This window comes from Stigmatopora argus, chromosome 5 (assembly GCF_051989625.1).
Source record: "Stigmatopora argus isolate UIUO_Sarg chromosome 5, RoL_Sarg_1.0, whole genome shotgun sequence".
NCBI classification, from domain to species: domain Eukaryota; kingdom Metazoa; phylum Chordata; class Actinopteri; order Syngnathiformes; family Syngnathidae; genus Stigmatopora; species Stigmatopora argus.
Genome location: NC_135391.1, coordinates 15,001 through 33,814, shown reverse-complemented (window position 1 = coordinate 33,814; position 18,814 = coordinate 15,001). Strand labels below are relative to the sequence as shown.

The 18,814-nt window shown below is 48.7% G+C and overlaps 3 protein-coding genes and 1 long non-coding RNA gene across 14 annotated transcripts in view; 3 read left to right on the top strand and 1 right to left on the bottom strand.

Annotated features, from left to right (window-relative positions):
* Nucleotides 1–37: 37 nt before the first annotated feature.
* Nucleotides 38–5,432, top strand: ubac1 (UBA domain containing 1). Its single transcript, XM_077600511.1, has 10 exons — nt 38–758; nt 1,225–1,345; nt 1,784–1,857; nt 2,084–2,191; nt 2,631–2,733; nt 2,822–2,924; nt 3,389–3,575; nt 3,638–3,724; nt 4,331–4,469; nt 4,979–5,432. The coding sequence occupies exons 1-10, from the start codon at nt 621–623 to the stop codon at nt 5,092–5,094; spliced, it is 1,176 nt and encodes a 391-aa protein (XP_077456637.1). The 5' UTR covers nt 38–620; the 3' UTR covers nt 5,095–5,432.
* Nucleotides 5,306–8,846, bottom strand: cyb5a (cytochrome b5 type A (microsomal)). Its single transcript, XM_077600514.1, has 5 exons — nt 8,472–8,846; nt 7,918–8,046; nt 7,816–7,845; nt 6,814–6,848; nt 5,306–6,731 (listed from the first exon to the last, which is right to left on the bottom strand). The coding sequence occupies exons 1-5, from the start codon at nt 8,589–8,591 to the stop codon at nt 6,650–6,652; spliced, it is 396 nt and encodes a 131-aa protein (XP_077456640.1). The 5' UTR covers nt 8,592–8,846; the 3' UTR covers nt 5,306–6,649.
* dipk1c (divergent protein kinase domain 1C) lies at nt 8,241–13,837 on the top strand. Of its 11 annotated transcripts, XM_077600506.1 has the most exons (11): nt 9,058–9,260; nt 9,358–9,452; nt 9,548–9,660; nt 9,813–10,101; nt 11,705–11,908; nt 11,976–12,032; nt 12,222–12,379; nt 12,443–12,704; nt 13,089–13,253; nt 13,384–13,462; nt 13,528–13,837. In XM_077600506.1, exons 4-11 carry the CDS (start codon nt 9,922–9,924, stop codon nt 13,677–13,679), a joined length of 1,257 nt encoding a protein of 418 aa, XP_077456632.1. In that variant the 5' UTR covers nt 9,058–9,260; nt 9,358–9,452; nt 9,548–9,660; nt 9,813–9,921; the 3' UTR covers nt 13,680–13,837. The 11 variants fall into 11 exon arrangements, with proteins under 11 accessions (XP_077456631.1, XP_077456632.1, XP_077456630.1 ...); XM_077600504.1 differs by having other exon boundaries at nt 9,358–9,404; nt 9,487–10,101; XM_077600503.1 differs by having other exon boundaries at nt 9,548–10,101.
* A 1,082-nt stretch (nt 13,838–14,919) lies between these two features.
* The window catches only part of LOC144074928 (uncharacterized), a 5,845-nt gene continuing 1,950 nt past the window's right edge, over nt 14,920–18,814 (top strand). Inside the window, exons 1-4 of the long non-coding RNA XR_013300420.1 lie at nt 14,920–15,411; nt 16,326–16,680; nt 17,400–17,482; nt 17,685–17,824. This is a non-coding gene — a long non-coding RNA (uncharacterized LOC144074928). The remainder of the gene's footprint in view (nt 15,412–16,325; nt 16,681–17,399; nt 17,483–17,684; nt 17,825–18,814) is intronic.

Genomic DNA, 18,814 nt, shown 5'->3' with positions numbered 1-18,814 from the left:
AAGTGCGTCATTTCTGGTTGCCACGGGAATCACGGTGGTGGCCACGTGACTATGCGCCACGTCCTGATTGACGGATATTCGTCGGGCATCCAGGAATCCTTAATATGTTTCTTTTTTAAATTCAATTCTATTACATAATCCAGAGGATCTTGTTATTTTCGGGCGAAAGGTGGACATTTCTGGTGGACATTTGATGTATCTTTAAAAAGTTCCATATGTACGAACTGAGAAGTTTCTTCCTGTGGGAGGACTACAATTCCCACGATTCAATGCTGCCGCTGCTCTTCTAACTCGAGGTTCACCGTGAGGGTAAAAATAGGCTCGGCTGTCATTTTACTTTTCCTAATTCGGAAACTGCGGGGCACTGACACAAGCCTATACTTTTGTCCGGGCCGTGAAGCTGGCCACCTAAAAAAAATCTCCGCTGAAATCATCCGTTTAACCGTCCACCCCTTGCTAGCTAGCTAACCAGCTAGCCCGCTGTCCAAAACACAACCGACGGCGAGCTTGACTACATAGTAGCTATTCCTAAAGTAAATAGCACGAACTTTGAAATTGAAACATAATTTATTCATTGATTTTGTGGACAAGGGGGCTCGAAAAGCCCCGAATACGCCACCATGTTCGTTCAGGAGGAAAAAATGTTCGCCGGTAAAGTGTTGAAGATCCACATCTGCACTGTGGACGGCGACGAGTGGCTGGAGGAGATCACGGAAGACACCACGTTGGACAAAGTCAAGGAGAAGTGCTTGAAACATGTAAGTTTTGCTACCCCATGTCCTCGTCCTCCTCGCATTTCCATTCAAATCCCTATACATGACTATTTTGGGCTCGCCTGAGCTGAGCGAAACCGAATCTCAGATGATAGCAGCTCCCTGGCTTTTCTCTCCAGGCTCCATTTACGACCTTTGTAACTGCATAGCACACTACCTTACTGCAAAAGACGTACACACTAGTTTTGTACTAGTTAGGATAGAGTACTGGTATTACAACTTATACTACAATGACGTGTACTTGGACTACAACGTGTACGAACTACAATTATGTGTATACTTGTATTCGAAGTTCGTGTCCACCTGTTTGAACTTGGACTACAATTTCCGGACAAATATTTTGCGTAGCTTTGTGACACTTCACATACATGTACGAGGACACACGTGTTAAGTTCCTGTCATTCAGGTACAATCGGTGAAGAAATGTTATTTTTGGCCATCTTTGTTGCAGTGCTGGCCAGGAAACTCGGACGATCCCAAGACGCTCACCCACCACAAGCTCATCCACGCCGCGACGGAGCGAGTGCTGAGCGACAGCAAAACGGTGGCTGAAGAACGCCTCAAAGATAGAGGTGGGACTGCGTGGGGTCCAACGTGCTTTCTCGGAGTGGTCGAAATACGCTATAGCTGATGTGATTTTTAAGAGTACGGTAAAGTTCTAATTTTACAAGCTAAAAGTAGAAGTGTAATTATGAGGGACAAAAATGGTAATATTACGAGATTAAAGTCATAGTGCAATTACGATTAAAAAAAAAAAAACATAAAACAACAACAACAAAAACTCGCAGTATTACCACATGAAAATAGTTGTAATGTTACAAGGGTTAATCCTGACAGTAGGTCTTGCTTCCTGTCTGGCACCAGAGCGTATTGTGCCTTTTCGTCCACTCCAACAAGATACGGGCTGAGTTAATTTTCATTTATTTATTTTTTGAAGTCGCTATCGCTCTTTAAAAATCTCATATCGGTCGACCTCTTGTTGTACTCATGTTTGGATTGCTCTATTCTAGATGTTCTTCTGCTCCTAAAGAGAAGGGCGGCCCCTACGCCTCCCAAGATGGTAGACGTGAGTGCAGAAGACAAGGTGGGTCTCGGTCAAAGCACAAGTAGAGTCTGGGCGCTACGCTTATCTAGCTAGAACGCGCGTTCATTCGCTGCCAGCGCTCCCACTGCAAATGGATTGGGCACCTGGCCCCCGTCAGTAGCAGCTTAGAGCCAGATGCTTTGACATTGCTAAAATCAAAGGGCAGGCAGGCTTTGATAGAAATGCAGACAAATGTTTTGCCCGCTATTGTGCTCGCTCGCACCAGAAAAAAGTGGACAACAAGGCCCCGGACAAGGACGCCATCTTGAAGGCCACCGCCAACCTCAGCACTCGGCACACGGACCAGACTGTCGTGCAGCACAACATCAGAGACGTACGTAAAACTTTCTCGTGCTCTCTTGAGGATCAGACGTATTGGGTGTGGGTTGTTGTGGGTCCCCTTATGCTGATTTTGGAGGCATTTAAAGGTCACCTGCCGAATTTGCTGATTTTTGAGGCATTTAAAGGTCACCTGCTAATTTTGGAAGCATTTAAAGGTCACTTGCTGATTTGGGGGCATTGCCAAGTCATGACCTCTCCATTTCCAGGTGCCTTTCTCCTGATTTTGAATCACATCCCGTCGACCCATTGACTTAGACGGGAGCGTGACATCATGTTATTTGGGGCAAAGAGAGCTCTTTTCATGCTCCTGCCACAAATTCAAAAGCATTATCGCGCACGACAACCCACACATCCCAGTCATTTGGAAAGGACTGGACGCCTATCGCCATCAATGGCAGGGAAAGAGTTCACCTCGCTCTGACTTTGTCCAGTTTCAGACGGAGCTCCGAAAGATCCTGGTGTCCCTTATCGAGGTGGCCCAGAAGCTCCTGGCCTTGAACCCCGACGCCGTGGAGCTTTTCAAAAAGGCCAACGGTGGGTGACGCCATCCATTAAACCAGACTCCGTGAAGTCGGTGAGCTAAACTGCACTCGAGTTAGCTGATAGGCGGCTCCGTTCGCAGACATGTTGGACGAGGACGAGCGCGTGGACGAGGCGGCGCTCCAACAGCTGACCGAGATGGGCTTCCCTGAGAGCAGAGCGGTCAAAGCCCTCAGAATCAGCCAGTCAGTGTCAGCAGCATATTAAGCATAAGTTGTGCCAGTCTCGCCACCCCATTTAGCACAAGCAGTCTGTCTCGCTACCACATTAAGCACAAGTGCCCTAAGGTCAACAAGACGTCACCCGCAAAGGCCACCAAATGAACAGAAAGTGAGGCGTGAATGCCCCCAAACATGTTGATTTTCTGCGTTCCTCTTGATCTTGAGTTTTACAGCTCACTTGGTGTTGATTGTGGGTCGCTTCCTATTCACTCTGGTCAACTCATGTGAAATTAATGTTAGATTTTGGGGCTCCCCCCCACCCACTCACTTCTTTTGCTTCACGGGCCACTTCCTATTTATTGCTTGTGTCATTTTTTTTGGTTCCCTTTTGATTTTGATGGCATTCCTGGCTCACTTCATCTTTATGAATGTCAACAGTCTCCAAGGACTTGGAAGAAAGAAATGTGTCCCGTTTGCCTCCTCTGTAGCATGTCGGTGACTCAAGCCATGGAATGGCTGATTGAGCACGTGGATGATCCATCTGCGGACGCCGGCTCCGCCGGGGTGCCGTGCCGGCCCTCGGATGGGAGCTCCACCTCGTCCGGCGGGCAAGATGAGCTGACGGAGATTTTTAAGAGAATTCGCAGGAAAAGGGAGTTCCGACCAGAATCCAGAGTGAGCGCTGACATTTTCTGCTCTCTTGCTCCATCCCTTGTTTGACCTCTGCTTGCGCCTAGGCCGTTTTTGCTCTGATGGAGATGGGATTTGAGGAGAAGCAGGTGATCGACGCGCTTAAGGTCAATAATAACCAGCAAGATGCTGCGGTAAGGTCACTTCCTAACCCCTGTGAAATAGTTTGTAACCCAGGGGTGGGCAAAGCGGTCCTGCAGGGCCGCTGCGGGTGCAGCTTTTTGGTCCGAGCCATCCAAGAAAGACAGTTGAACCGACGGGAGTTGTGCCATAGCGAGAAGAACCTGACTGCAATCCAATGATTGCACTCGTAGAACACCAAATTGGTGAAAAGGTGTCCTCTTTACGGGTTGTAAATGAAAAGCCTCACCCACTGCGGCCCACGGTGGAATAGTGAGCCCACCTCTGCCCTAACCCCTTTCCTTTCCTACCTGGGACTCCGGCGGGGAGTTCCCGATTGGCGTGCCCTCGGAGTCCCAACACGTTGTTTCTCGAATTTTACTTAGTAAGCTTAATGCAAAAATTGTGTCGTTGCTTTTCAGTCCGGGAGCGAGAATGTTCTTCTCGGTGCGACTGAAAAGAAAAATTGGGCGCTCTTATCAAAATGTTCACGAGTCTTGCTATCGCCGTAGGTGTCGGTCGGCGGATTGATATTTGACCAAATGAAAGGCCATTTGAAGCGCTGTGCATACTCTGGTGCCAAAGCTTTGCCTCTTCATGCCATCCTTTTTGCCTTCCAGTGCGAGTGGCTGCTGGGTGATAAGAAGCCGTCCGCGGAGGACATGGACAAAGGCATCGACACCGATAGTCCGCTTTTTCAGGCCATTCTGGAAAACCCTGTTGTCCAGCTGGGCTTAACCAACCCCAAGACTTTACTTGGTACGCCGCCAGGTCCCTTCCCTCTATATATTTTGCTCCTTTTCTGTTGATTTGGGGGTACAGTCTTCCCTGGATTATCGTGACTTCAATTATCGCGAATTCACTTCACGATTATTTTCTGCTATTATAAAAAAAAAAAGTTTCATGAAAATGAAAATCCACGCTGAAATTCGTAAGCGGAAGCCGCTCTTGCTACTAGGACTCAGCACTTAAGGAAAAAAACAATAGCTATAAGAGGGGTGTCCCAACTTTCTGGATTTTTCGATGATCGCGGCCATGTCTGGTCTACATGAACTGCGATATTCGAGGGATTACTGTATTTTTTGCATTTATGGGGCCACTGTTCATTTCACCACGACGCTTCATATTTGTCGTGCTTTTCCAGGTCTTTGGTGTCCGTTGCTCACTTGTTAATTTGTTGAATAAATGAGCAACCGAGAATTCCGGGAGCCCCCCTTTTTGACTGACTCCTTTTGCTTGGCGTCTGTTTTCCGGTCGTGGCCGCAAAGCCTTCGAAGACATGCTGGAAAACCCGTTGAACAGCACTCAGTGGATGAACGACCCCGAGACGGGCCCCGTCATGCTCCAGATCTCCAGAATCTTCCAAACCCTCAATCGCACATAGACGGACACTAAGATGGACTGGACAACATGAGTCGCACTTCTTCTACTCATCAAACAATGCCCGTGTTGTTATTCTGCCGACTAGACAAAGTTGTATTTGCCATCTTGTTTTTAAAAGGACCTACAACAATTTGCATTTATTTCACAATACCGGTTTGTCCTTTTGGTCAGAAGCCACCCCGTGCGCATGTTTAATGTTTACATCCAGTGTCGATTTTGAAAACATGTTATTTATTTGTATTTTCTCCTTTTTCAGCTTTCTCTTGTCAAATGAGCGCACTTGACAAAGTTCAGGCTGATAAATCAACGTATATGCACAAATGAAATCATTTTTCAACAGCGGTGATGTCATTCATTTGTATTCCCTACGGCGCATCCTCGTAAGATTTGCCGGAGCCAATCCCGGCTGACTCCTAGCGAAAGGCAGACCACACCCGAGCCTGGTCGCCAGTCAGCCGGAGGCCACGCACAGAGGGAGGAAAGACGGGTGACCATTTGCACTTACAATCACAACGTCACCAGCGGGAATTGAGCCCACCCCTGCGCACACCCAAGTCAGGTGAGGTGATGTAGCACAACTTATATTTCTGAAAGGATACTGAGGCCTTATTTATCTTCTCACGTGGGTGTCTGCAAATATTCAATGTTGACTCAAAAGTGGTATCCAATATGGAGGTGCATGTACTTTATGGTGGAAAATGTGATCAAAATCCAGCTGCGGGGCGGCCCAGCGGATGAGTGGTTTTCGTGTCGACCTCACTGTGGGGGGCCTGGGTTCAAATCCAGGTCAGTCCACCTGTGTAGAGTTTGCATGTTCTCCCCGTGTCTGCGTGGGTTTTCTCCGGGTACTCCGACTTCCTCCAATGTTCCAAAGACATGCATGGTAGGCTGACTGGACACTCTAATACCCTGAGCGTGAATGGTTGTGTGTCTCCTTATGCCCTGCGATTGGCTTGCCACTAATTCAGGGTGCCGTACGCCGATGGTCTACTACGCCTTCCTTCGACATTTAAGCGGGTCCCTTCCCGATAGAGAGGCCCCTGGGCAGACTCGATTTTTTTGGTGCATGTTTAATGTTTACATGAGAAACTAAAAGGTGTTTGTTAAACAGAAGGTAATTACCTATATTTTCTGTAAATTTCCTGTCAATCTGTCAAATGGCTTGGGAGCTATTGAACAAAATAGGTGCTAATAACAATAATACATTAATCTCTAATCCTTATAAAACCTGATTTATGGCTGTGTGAGCGTGTGTGCGTGTGTGTTAAGATTCTTTCACTACCTTTGTCCAAACCGTGCAACGTAGAGAGTTGAATTTTTTTGGGTGGCCAGAAACGGCTGTCGGATCCTAATAGACGAGTGATTGGACTTGTTCACAAAAACATGACATGTAAATTAATGCTCCTAAGAAAGTGACAATTGGTGTCGCCCTAACTTCTTTTGCCATCGCAGTGCGGATGGAGGCCCGTACCCGGGGAGCCGCCTTTCCTCCCGTACCCGGGCAGCCGCCTTTCCTCGCGTACCAGGCCAGACCTCAAATCCTCGGGACCGTGACGTCAGGGCTCGCCCGCGTATATGCCGTACATGAGCATGACGATGGCCGCCACCGCCACCGGAATCAACCAGTTGAGCCACCGGCTGAAAAGGCCGCAGGCGGGCACGCCGGGTCAGGTCGGGTCGCCTTTGCTTTGCGTGTGCGCGCGTGCGAGCGAGCACATACCTGGGCTCCTCCTCCAACACGGTCGCCAGACTCTCCTGAAAAACAAACGCGCCCTGACGTCATGGCAGGCTCGAGCGAACATGTCGTCGCGCTCGACGCACTCCAAAGAAATCTAATAGCAAAGGACAAGAGAGTGACCTCATTGTCTAAGTCAGGCAGGGCAAACTACGGCCTGCCAAACGTTTTAATTTGGCCCGCTGAACTTGATCATATTAAATGAATAAACCTTGTTCATTTTCCCCCTGCAGTTCTAATGTTTTTCCCCATCAGCCCTTCTGTAAAGATGAGCGGACCTAAGAAAAGGAAAGCCTACAAAGAATGTTGAGTGTTCAATATGGAGTGGACAACCAAATATATTTTCACAGACCACCGATCATCTGCAATATGCCAAGGAACTGAGGCGATTTTTTTTAAAGAGTACGTATTATAGTAGCATGCAAAAAGCATGCTAACTATGCTAGCGAGCTGTCAACAAAAGAAGGAAGCTGCTGCTCAGAAGTTGGCCCCTAATTTAAAGGCTCAACAAAGTTTTTTTCACCGTCAAACTGCCTTTCAAGAGTCAGGTACCAAAGGCAGTTTTATGCTTTCATTCAAAAAGCAAGGGCCAGCAAAACACTTGTCTAAGGGTGAGCTTTAAAAAGAATGTATGGTGGAGACAGCAGGTATATTGTGCCTGGAGACCAAAGACAAATGTGAGAAAATCAGTTTATCACGGCGGATAGTGACTCACCGTGCGGAACTTATAAATGAGGATATGAAGAGCATCTTAAATCAAAAAGTTTGCCCGCCCCTGGTCTAAGTGGATCTCAAAAGAGTTGGCGAAGAAACCACATTACGTTGGCCATCCATCCACCTGGCGCGAGGGAATCGAAAAGATTGAGCCGTTCGGCGACCCTCCCATGACATCGGATAGCGCCCGAGCTTCACGTTGAAAGGCGGCGTACGGAGTACGGCGTTTCGGCCGATGGTATATTGCAGATTCTTTTCCCAACAGCATCTTACCGGAGGCTTGGTGACTTTGTCTCTGTCGTCCTACGCGCACAAAGACGGACAGTGACGAGTCGCTCTTTTGTCATGTCGGTGGCGCCGGTGGCCACTCATTACCGGATGGAGCTCTCCAATGAGCATTTGGGCGGCGACTCGGCGGGCGTCGGCGGAGTGGCCGGCGTCCTCGAAGCTCTCGGTGGCGTCCGCGCCGGCGTGCTCCCTCAGGACCTCTTCGCCGCCCGGGTGCTGCTCCCGGGCGCCGCAGCGTGAAAAGAAAGGCGCTGCGTCAGGTGAGCGACCAACCGAAAGTGGGACACGACCCCAGGTTTTGCTAGAGAAACACGCTGCCTTCTGGGCGAGCAACCAAGCGAAAGCAGGAGACGCCCCCAGCTTTTGCGAGAGAAAACGCTGCCTTCTCGTCACATCCCAAGGCGCAAAGAGCCGCCAGGCTCAGAGGTACGTCGTACGCTTTTTACATATTTGCCTGGGCGTGTTTTCACACGCACCATGAACCAGAGTGAACAGAGTGAAAAACATGAAGGGCCCCCGTCCAAATTGGTCGGGAAGCTAGCTCCTTTGCACTTGCCGTACTACTCGCTTCCTTCTAATACTGGGGTTGTCGGGTTAGGCAAAACCTGACCCTAACACGGACTTGCCCCGCTGGCACTCACCTCCTGGAGGAAACTGCTGACGTCATACACCTTGTGGCGTATCATGATCCAAGTGCACTTGAGAGAGTTCTGCTTGCTGATGTCGTCCAGTCTAAAGTATTTGACTTGTTTGCTCGCCATTTTTCTCCCGCTTGATCAGAAGTGCCAAGTTTGATTTAGGGGACGCCGAGCCCTTCCACGACGCTATCCCCAGTTTAAACGGCAACTAGATCTCGCCGAAAAGCCGTTTGGCGCCGGCTTTCCAAACAGCTTGGAATGGCTCAAAGTGCAATTTCTTGCTTACGTTTTTCAAAGTCAACATCTACTAAGATAGCGTTTGGCTCGGTGACTTGTCACATTTTAGCCCAATGTTATTTAGACTTCCTCGCGACTCCCGAGTTCCCATTGGCCGATGTCTATCGCTGGCTTCTGCCATTGGACGCCTCGTCCGCTTGATCCAGCGTGGACCGCCGGCGGGACGAGGTGAAAGTTCGCTCGGGGAGGGAGCGGCTGTCGGAGAGGAGGGGAGAGAAGAGGAGAGGGCTGGGGAGGGAGGTGAGGAGGAAGGGAGGTTTGAAGAGAGCGAGAGAGAGAAAGTTGTGTGTTATTTGTACTGTGGGGCGTCTCGCTTTCTTCAGGAAACCTCCACGCGCTTGCAGTACGAGGCCTCCACTACCACGCGGGGGCGTTTCGGAGCAGCGGACCAACCGTAAACAGATGTGCCCCGGCATGCGCGCACACGCACGGACGCGCTTAAACGGGGCTGGGGGCATTCTACTGCAGCCTTACAGTCTTCACTCAGGGCAAAAGGCAAGCTGACGACCCTTGGGAGCATCTTCATGTCTTTGAAAACCCCCGCAAGATTCCTTTTTTTTTTTTCCTCCCTTGGGCGGTGCTCCTCCAATAGGTTTGGTAGGCGAATAGGAAGTTGCGGCTCATTTGGGAAGAAAGCTCGTGAGCTGCCGGAACCCAACTCGCGTCCAGCGAACTCGGCAACTTACCGTAAGAGCGGAACTGTCCGTACGTTTGTGGCCAGGTCACCTCAGATCGTCTCGAGGAAGTCGCCGCAACGGGATCCCTCTCGCTTTTGGCCGTAGGGGCGATACCTGCCGCGCCGACGGGTGCCCGTTCCCGTGCTTCGCCGACTCGTCCCTCTCATCCTCCGACACCTCCGGGACACCAAAGTGATACTTTGAAAGACAGCAAATATGTGAGTTTTTCCACAATTATATAGGAGGGCTGGGGGTTCTGAAGGCCGTCCCTGCGTAGGCTTACCGTCTTTTTCTTCCAAGGTTTTTTTTGCTATCTTGTAGAAAATGAAATGACTGCCAGATATCCTTTTCTTCATCTTGAACCCTCCAGTAGGCTGATCATTTTGTGGACACTTGCCGGGGGTTTCCGAGCGGTTCGGGTCAATTCGTGTGGCCGGCCGTGATCGGAAAGAGCCCCGTTTTCCGGACAGTTGGCCGCCATGTCGGGCGGGCGTCGTCGCCCCGGCCGCTGCCGCATCATCTTGGCGCCGCTCCTGGCCTGCGCGGGGTGCTGCCTACTGCTGGGAGGCCTCCCGCTCCGGCCCCGCGCCGCCAACGAGGACGTCTCCCCGTCCGACGCCTGCACCGACAAAGACGGCAAGAAGATCCTGCGCCGACTGGTGAGTCCCGCGCGCTCGGTGGAGCGCAAAAGCTTGGCGTGATTGGGATTAGCCGCATGCCTCCCGCCTAAAGTAGGCAGCGACGGGCCCCCGAAATCCTCCGTTGTGAGAAGAAGCGCGAGAGATGATCCAAATCCTGAGGCTGGAAAGCACTCCAGATGGCAGCTACTTGAGGCCTTTATAAGGCTCTGTATAAGGTACATTGGTTCTTAACCTGGGTCGGATCGAACCCGAGGGGTTCGCTGAGTCGGTCTCAGGGGTTCGGTGGAGCCTCTGACGCGGAGGTCAAGACACATCGCTGACTCATCATGTCTATACACGATAACATGCCCCGCTTGACCATCACTGGCTGCAGATGATCACGTGGCATTGCTTGGCCGATCAGTGCTGCGGGGAGTTTGTATATCTTGAATTTGAAAAAAAAATCACATTTTATTTCACACTAAAGTAGGGTTCCGTGAATGCGCATATGACACAGGTGGGCTCCAACAAGGTTAACAACCACTGCTCTAGTATTTTGCGACAGTGTATTTAAGGTTCAATTGCTGCAGCTGCACTGGGGAGGCGCCGCTTTTCCTCTTTTTTTCCCTCCGCCTCGGACATTCCAAACTATTTATGGCGTCGGACAAACGCTTTCCGTCTCGGCGGCGCGTCCGCCGGGACCGCCGAGAAGCGCTGTGAAGACCCGGCGGGAGCGCAGCTTCGTGCAATAGTAAGCGGAATGCCATTCATCTCAAATTGTCGCGCTGGGTATTGGGCAGAGTTAACGAGGTGGGGTCGCCGTCTGTCCTCCTTTTTTTCTCCACGCCGCTCTTCAATCCTCTACGTTTCGGTGGAGCTTCCCGATCTTCTCATTGGTCTGTTCTCACAACGGTGCCATTAGCTCAAAGGTGACAATGCAGACTGACGATTTGCTTTTTATTTGGATGGACTGAAACGGGAGTTACGCAGGCGGGAAAGGCCGGTGAGAACGGGCAACACGGCAGCAGATGACCACTCACTTGAACAAATGGCTTTGGTACACCTAAACAAGATATGTACGTACTTGGCATGATACACAGCCAACGTGCGGCGCAATGGCCGGCGTCCAAGTCAAACGTGAGTCCCGAACAAAAGACACAAGCAACCGTAGATGAGAAATGGCACGAGCCGAGTATCTAATCCAGGGGTTGGGAACCTTTTTGAGAGAGAGAGCCATAAACAATTCATATTTTCAAATGTTATTTTAAAGAACAATCATTCTTTGCTACACTGTGTCTAATCAATGAGTATCAGTGAGAGTATGCATGCAGAAAGGTCTAAATTAAAAAAAAAAAAGATTTAAGGGGGGGGGCTAGAGGTAGTGTCAACGCCACAGTGCCGACGTGATGCTCCTTTTGGTTCGATGGGGAATCGGTACTTTCACCGGGGGTTTCCGTATTTGACCTCGGAGAGCAATATGCAACCATCAAAAGAGCCGCACATGGCTCCCGAGCCATAGGTTCCCTGTCCCTGATCTAATCTAACCCTAATACAACGTCAGGCGGGCGCGGGAAGAAAAGGAGGTGCGTCGGAAGGGGGCGTGCTCGCCATTTTCAATTGTTCTCCCTCCGGTCTTTGGCAGTGCCGGGATTTTGCCGAGGGCTCGGCGGCGGGCGACTTGTGCGCCGACCTGTGCATCCGCGGCCTGATGGTCTACCAGCGCTGTCTCTACTACGAGAGGGGCAAGAAGGTCATGGCCGTCCGCTGGAGAGGACGGCCCGTGGTCCTCAAGTCCCAGTTGGAAAACCTGTCGTCCTACCGACCCCTCGGGTTGCTGGAATACCAGGTACGCAACAAGGGAAAAGGAGGGCAGGCGCTCCTGAGCTAGTGCACGTCTTGCCTGTCGACCGCAGGATGCAGGAGCGGAGGGCGCGTCTCCTTTGGCCATTCTGCATGCCGCCACTTCGGAGGTAAGTGGACCCACCTTGGCTCAGGTTAGGGGTTACATGCTCCAAATCCGCCGGGGTGGGTGTTTTCGGGACGTCTAACTTGGGCAATTTTTGCGGGGATGGCGACACTCGGTTTACTCAGAAGGTTTAGGTTTTCCCGCGCAACCATGCACTACCAGAAGAACCGCTCGTGAATAGGTATTTTGGCAGGTGCGGCGGTGGCTGGGTTTGGCCGAGGAGGAGGAGGAAGATGAGGAGGAGGGAGCCCACGGGAGCCCGGCTTCTCTGCCCGCCAGGAAGATTTACTCCAGGGCCGAGCTGACCTCGATGTGGTCACTGCTGCAGCAGGAGGAGTACGCTTTCCTCAGGTGAGCCACCCCGCTCGCTCGCTCGCTCGCTCGGCTCCGGCCCCCCTAACCCAGCAGTGGCAGAGTCCTGCAGGACCTGAGCGCCCACGTGCCCAAGGTGCTGGGTTCCTGCGGGCACTTTTACGCCGTGGAGTCGCTGTCGGTGGGCCACGCGTGGGACCGCAATATCTTCTCCTTGGAGAACGGGGAGCAACGGGCGGGGGACGTCCACCGCATGGCGCTGAGCTTCCTGGACATGGTGCGACACTTTGACGACGACTTTGTGCACAAAGTTCACCTGTGCGACGTCAAGCCAGAGAACTTTGCCATCAGGAATGACCTGACCGTCAGCATCGTCAGCCTTTATCTTTCCTTATTGTGCAAATGTTGAAGTCCACCGTGCGCTCCGTTCCTTTCCAAAAATGTCCGAGGGGCGGCGGAAGTGGTGGTGCTGGTGGTGGTGGTGGTGGTCAATTTTCAGCCGAGTCCTCCCAATGGGCACTTTAACCGTAATTCAAGAATCCTTCCAAAGAAAATGCCCTTCCCCAAATGGAACTTTTGGGAAAATCTCTTATCGTTGGAGCCGGCCCACCCACGATCGCCACCATGCCAATTGGAAATGTTCTCGATTTGAGCGCTTTTGAGTCACGCTGGGCGGCTTCAACGTTTTTCACATCCATCGCTGGCGCGCCGCTTCTCCTTGCCTCGGCTGACTTGCCATGTGGGACAGGTGGTGGCCATTGACGTGGACATGGCCTTCTTCCAGCCCAAGATGGAGGAGATCCTGGAGAATCAGTGCGCCGGTGACGACGACTGCCGCTTTTTTGACTGCGCGTCGTCCTGCGACCTGGCCGCGCGACACTGCCGCCGACAGCGCGCAAACACCAACCTGCAGGTCGCCGTCCGTCCCCTCTCACCGAGGCGTCGGGAGTGGAAGGAAGAGCTCTCTGCCCTCGGCGTCTGGTCGCTCGCTTTGTTTTGCTGAAATGCAGCTAACTGATAATCCTCTTTTTGCTGCCGGTCAGGTGATTTGCCAGAAAATCTTCAGACCGTGGTTTTCTCCCACGCTCCTCGGCGCTAAAGTGGGGCTCCCGCTGCAGGTGGGTACGTTGTCTGTACTTGTCCCGCTTCCCGGTCACCGTCCCACTGCACTGTGTGCCCGGCCGCAGGTGGAGCTGCAGAGGGCGGTGCGGGAATGCGCCGCGTCCGGCCAAGTTGGGGGAGACCGGGACGTGCGCCTCCGCCTCCTCCGTGTGCTGACCCGCCTTCTCCAGGAAGGAAAAACATCACATCCAGAGTGAATACAAACCCGATAAAATAGCAAATAAGTCCTGTGAAAAAAGATAGCCCGATCCCTGAAAATGACCAAACAAATGAACAAACAGAACAACGGGACTAAAGATGGAAATTAGCCCTCAGCTACAAGCTTTCATATTTACATATACTACTCAAACTCAATGAATTTGTTGATTCATCAAATCTCATTGTCTTTACTGATTTTGGTGGGCCACGGGGGTACGTTGGTTCATCTTAGGGGAATTTATATATATATATATATATATATATATATATATATATATATAATACCTGTCAACTTATACGTTTTTCCCGTATTTTATACGTTTTTTGATCATTTCAAATTGTGTACGCCGTATAACAACTTTTGTACGGGATTTTTTTTAAGTACGTTTTTTGTAAAACGGATCTCGTTTTACGCATTTCGGCTCTAATCCGGATCGTCTCGGTCACTGGTAGCAGACGAAAACGTCATCGTCAACTGCTAATATTGTCATGCTTTAAGCATGATATGCGCACACGCATTCCCCTTTCACACGAAACAGGAAATGATTAAATCATTTCCTGTTTCGTTATTTAAGCAGCTATGAGTCATAGCGCTTGGGTCCGAATACATTCACGGTCGCGTCACGACAACGCGGCGCGACCATAACACTTTTACGTGCACCCTATGTGAGTAAATATGTGCCGCGTTGTATTTGTACGGTTTTCTATTGCCTAATACGGGGAATTCCAATCATTAATACGGGGAGGAATTGGCCCAGGTTGACAGGTATGAAAATTAGACGCATTTCGAAGGGGGAAGAGAGAGAGAGACGGACAGAGAGGGGTGGGGGCGTTAATTCGTTCCAACCCTCTGAAAAAAACAAAAACAAAAACAGGATATTGGATTAGAAAACATGTTTTATTTATTCTAATTCGCCATCCATTAGCAAAGTCACACATAACTAGTGTTTTAATAGTAATAACATGTTTAATAAAAGTAAAAGGAGACGAATTTCGAAGGGGGAAGAGAGAGAGAGACGGACAGAGAGAGGGGTGGGGGCGTTTATTCGTTCCAACCCGCTGAAAAAAAACATCAAAAACAGGATATTGGATTAGAAAACATGTTTTATTTATTCTAATCCGCCATCTATTAACAAAGTAACACATAACTAGTGGTTTAATAGTAATAACATGTTTAATAGAAGTAAAATTAGACGCATTTCGAAGGGGGGAGAGAGAGAGACGGACAGAGAGAGGGGTGGGGGCGTTAATTCGTTCCAACCCGCTGAAAAAAAAACCCAAAACAGGATATTGGATTGGAAAACATGTTTATTTCTTCTAATTCGCCATCTATTAACACATAATTAGTGGTTTAATAGTAATAAAATGTGTTTAATAGAAGTAAAGTTATACGTATTTCGAAGGGGGAACGGAGAGCGAGACGGACAGAGAGAAGGGTGGGGGCGTTAATTCGTTCCGCCCTCTGAAAAAAACACAAAAAATAGGACATTGGATTGGAAAAAAATGTTTTATTTCTTCTAATTCGCCATCTATTAACAAAGTAACGTATAACTAGTGTTTTAATAGTAATAACATGTGTTTAATAGAAGTAAAATTGGGCGGTGTTGTGTGTACGAGTATACTTCATTACCCAGTAAGCCCTCTTTTTGCCCGCGCATGCGCGTTGTGCGTTTCCTTGTCCATCAAAGGCAAGCCGCCACGTGAGGGACGCCATTTCACAAGTCGAACGCCGTCTCAAGCAGTCGCTGAATGTAAGTGTCTTGTAATTGATTGTTTTTCTCAGTTTTGGCGTATTCTTGCACGTTTGTTTTGCGTTAGTATCTTTTGCTGAAACTAGTTTAATACAACTATTCATTGTGACGCTTCGTCGAAATTGTTGAATTAAATGTTAACGTTCCAAACCCTCGTAAGACTGTCACTTGTATTTTTTTTTCAAAGTAAAAACTACCGCAGCTCAAATAGTTATGGAAAAACGCTGTTAAGTCTACAGGTGCTTCGGCAGTCCCTTAATCAACGCCACGTGTGGACCCCATCTTTGATTTCGTCTCAAGCTGTCGTCTAATGCAAATTCATGTGTTCAAAGTGGCGAATATTAGATGTTTTATTCACTCATATTAGACGTAGGTGTCCTTTTAAAGAAATTTCGTTTGGTTGCTGGTTTTCCTTGTCGTGGTATTAGGTGCTGTTATGAATTATTTATTATAAAAAGTAACTTAAAAGTTTGAGCCATATTTGAAATCTCTTACTGAATTTTAGTGCCTGTTACTATCTGACCATTGGGTTGGTAGGGTTAGGATAGGCAATAAGTCCTTCTTCACAGCGGTCAGCAATAAATAATTGGTAGAAAATTATTGCAGTACATTTATTGCCATTGGCCATTTAGGGTAAGGTCATATGGTCTCTTGCTGCCACCTTGTGGCCATTTGGGCACAGGTCCCTTGTCGTGGTATTGAGTGCAACTTTTTGTGACAATGCTTACTGCGAAAATTTGAATTTGAAATATTTTTTGGAGGGTTTATTTAATTCTTGTTGATAAATGTTTAAAGAGAATGACATTGTAATTTTATATTGTAAGATTTTCAAATGTTGGTGTGCCTTTTAATTTTTTCCAAGTAAAAAGTACCGCAGCTCTAAATAGGTTGGTAAACACAGGCTTTGTTTACAGGTTCTTCTACCGACCCTTAATCACGTCACCGAGTCCAACTCGTCCAATTGATGACATGCGCGCATCCCAGAATGCATGACATATCCCAGAATGCATGACATATCCCAGAATGCATGACATATCCCAGAATGCATGACATATCCCAGAATGCATGACATATCCCAGAATGCATGACATATCCCAGAATGCATGACATATCCCAGAATGCATGACATATCCCAGAATGCATGACATATCCCAGAATGCATGACATATCCCAGAATGCATGACATATCCCAGAATGCATGACATATCCCAGAAGGCATCGCGTATCCCTGAATGCAACTTGTGGACGCCATCTTTGAAGTCATCAAATGTAAGTTTCTTGTAATTGACTAATGTTTTTGCCGATGTTAATTGTGTCCGAGCACAAAACTAATTTTAGTGTAATATTACAATATTGAAGTAATCTTAGGAGAGAAAAAAATACATTATCACGAGATTTACCATGTCAGTGTTTTTTATGTTTCGTGAACCTGAAATAGTTTTGTCTCAAAGGAATGCAGATACAGAAAAAAACAGGGGAAATGTCAAATAATCTTAAGTAAACAAAGAATGTGTCAATACGCAAGCCGCCATGTGTGTGACGCCATTTTAGAAGTCGAAAGCCGTCTCAAGCAGTATTTACATTTAAAATAACAGTCTCCTCCCAGTCTGCTAAATAAATGTTCACACGCTGGTGCGTATTTCCGTCCCATTGCACATCCAGAAATCTGAAGGTAAAATTGGCCATTGAACTCAAAATCGTTCTAGGTTAAGGTAAGTTTAAATAGTTTTAAGATTTGTTCATCTGGTCGTTCTGCCCGGGGAAATGTTTTGAATGCCTTTTTGATGGCCAAATTCGAAGTTCTGTGTCTGTTGGTGCAAAGTGAATCAATGTCTATGGAGAATAAAAACACATTTTGTGGTACTTTTAAAGATTATAACCTGTTCACAAAATTGTAGGTATTTTTAATGTAACTGGCGTGTAGTTGGGATAGTGGATTGATGTGATAATCAATGTACTCTGCAATTCTATATGATTCTGATCCGCAGGCACTAACAATAGGGTGACCCGGTGGACTGTCCAGATTTCTGGTTTCTTGTCGTGGTATTGGGTGCAACTTTTTGTGACAATGGTCAGTGTGAACATTTGAATTTGAAATATTTTTTGGAGGGTTTATTTGATTCGTGTTGATAAAGGTTTAATGAGAATTACATTAAATAGTTAATTTTAAATTATAAGAATTTCAGATGATGGTGTGCCTTGTAATTTTCGGGTTTTTAAGTAAAAAGTACCTCAGCTCTAAATAGGATGGTAAACACAGGGTTTGTTTACAGGTTCTTCTACCGACCCTTAATCACGTCACCTATGGGTCCAACTCGTCCAATTGACGACGTGTCACGACATGCGCGCATCCCAGAATGCATTATGTATCCCAGAATGCAACGTGTGGATGCCATCATTGAAGTCGTCAAAAGTAAGTTGCTTCTTGTACTTGATTAGTGTTAGGGTAAGGGTTAACCCTTGTGGCCATTTTGGCTCAGCTCGTGTGGTTCCCTTGCGGCCATTTTGTCTAAGCTCGTGTGTTCCACTTGTGGCCCTCTTGTTGCCATTCTGGCTCAGCTCCTGGCCATTTTGGTTCAGCTTGTGTGGTCCCTTTGCGGCCATTTTGGCTCAGTTCGTGTGGTCACCTTTCTTCCCCCATGTGGCCATTTAGGCTCTGCTTGTGTGATCCCCTTGCGGCCATTTTGGCTCAAATTGTGGTCACCTTATTTCCCCCTTGTGGCCATTTTGGCTCAGTTCGTGTGGTCACCTTGCTTCCCTCTTGTGGCCATTTTGGCTCAACTCGTGTGGTCCCCTTGTGGCCATTTTGGCTCCACTCATATGGTTCGCTTGCAGCCATTTTGGGTAAGCTTGTGTGGTCCCCTTGTGGCCCTCCTGTTGCCATTTTGGCTCAGCTCGTATGGTTCCCTTGCGGCCATTTTGGCTCAGTTCGTGTGGTCACCTTGCTTCCCTCTTGTGGCCATTTTGGCTCAACTCAAATGGTTCCCTTGCGGTCATTTTGGCTAAGCTTGTGTAGTACCCTTGTGGCCCTCTTGTTGCCATTTTGGCTTAGCTCCTGGCCATTTTGGCTCGCCTCGTGTTTGTCCCCTTGCGGCCATCTTGGGTCAGTTTGTGTGGTCACCTTTCTTCCCCCTTGTGGCCATCCCTGGCCGTTTTGGCTCAGCCCATGTGTGTCCCCTTGCAGCCATCTTGGGTCAGTTTGTGTGGTCACCTTTCTTCCCCCTTGTGGCCATCCCTGGCCATTTTGGCTCAGCCCATGTGTGTCCCCTTGCAGCCATTTTGGCTCAGTTCGTGTGGTCATCTTTCTTCCCCCTTGTGGCCGTTTTGGCTCAGCTCGTGTGGTCCCTTTGCGGCCATTTTGGCTCAGTTCGTGTGCTCACATTTTTCCCCCTTTTGGCCATTT

Excerpts from the sequence above, each read along its gene's own strand:
- ubac1 (XM_077600511.1), top strand. The coding sequence starts at position 621 with ATGTTCGTTCAGGAGGAAAAAATGTTCGCCGGTAAAGTGTTGAAGATC. Across the intron at positions 3,725-4,330 it reads ATAACCAGCAAGATGCTGCG|TGCGAGTGGCTGCTGGGTGA; the intron begins GTAAGGTCACTT and ends TTTGCCTTCCAG. Across the intron at positions 4,470-4,978 it reads CAACCCCAAGACTTTACTTG|CCTTCGAAGACATGCTGGAA; the intron begins GTACGCCGCCAG and ends GTGGCCGCAAAG.
- cyb5a (XM_077600514.1), bottom strand. The coding sequence starts at position 8,591 with ATGGCGAGCAAACAAGTCAAATACTTTAGACTGGACGACATCAGCAAG. Across the intron at positions 7,846-7,917 it reads TCATTGGAGAGCTCCATCCG|GACGACAGAGACAAAGTCAC; the intron begins GTAATGAGTGGC and ends TTGTGCGCGTAG. Across the intron at positions 6,849-7,815 it reads ACAAAGTCACCAAGCCTCCG|GAGAGTCTGGCGACCGTGTT; the intron begins GTAAGATGCTGT and ends TTTGTTTTTCAG.
- dipk1c (XM_077600499.1), top strand. The coding sequence starts at position 9,290 with ATGTCTTTGAAAACCCCCGCAAGATTCCTTTTTTTTTTTTCCTCCCTT. Across the intron at positions 9,661-11,704 it reads CTTTGAAAGACAGCAAATAT|TGCCGGGATTTTGCCGAGGG; the intron begins GTGAGTTTTTCC and ends GGTCTTTGGCAG. Across the intron at positions 12,380-12,442 it reads GAGGAGTACGCTTTCCTCAG|AGTCCTGCAGGACCTGAGCG; the intron begins GTGAGCCACCCC and ends CAGCAGTGGCAG.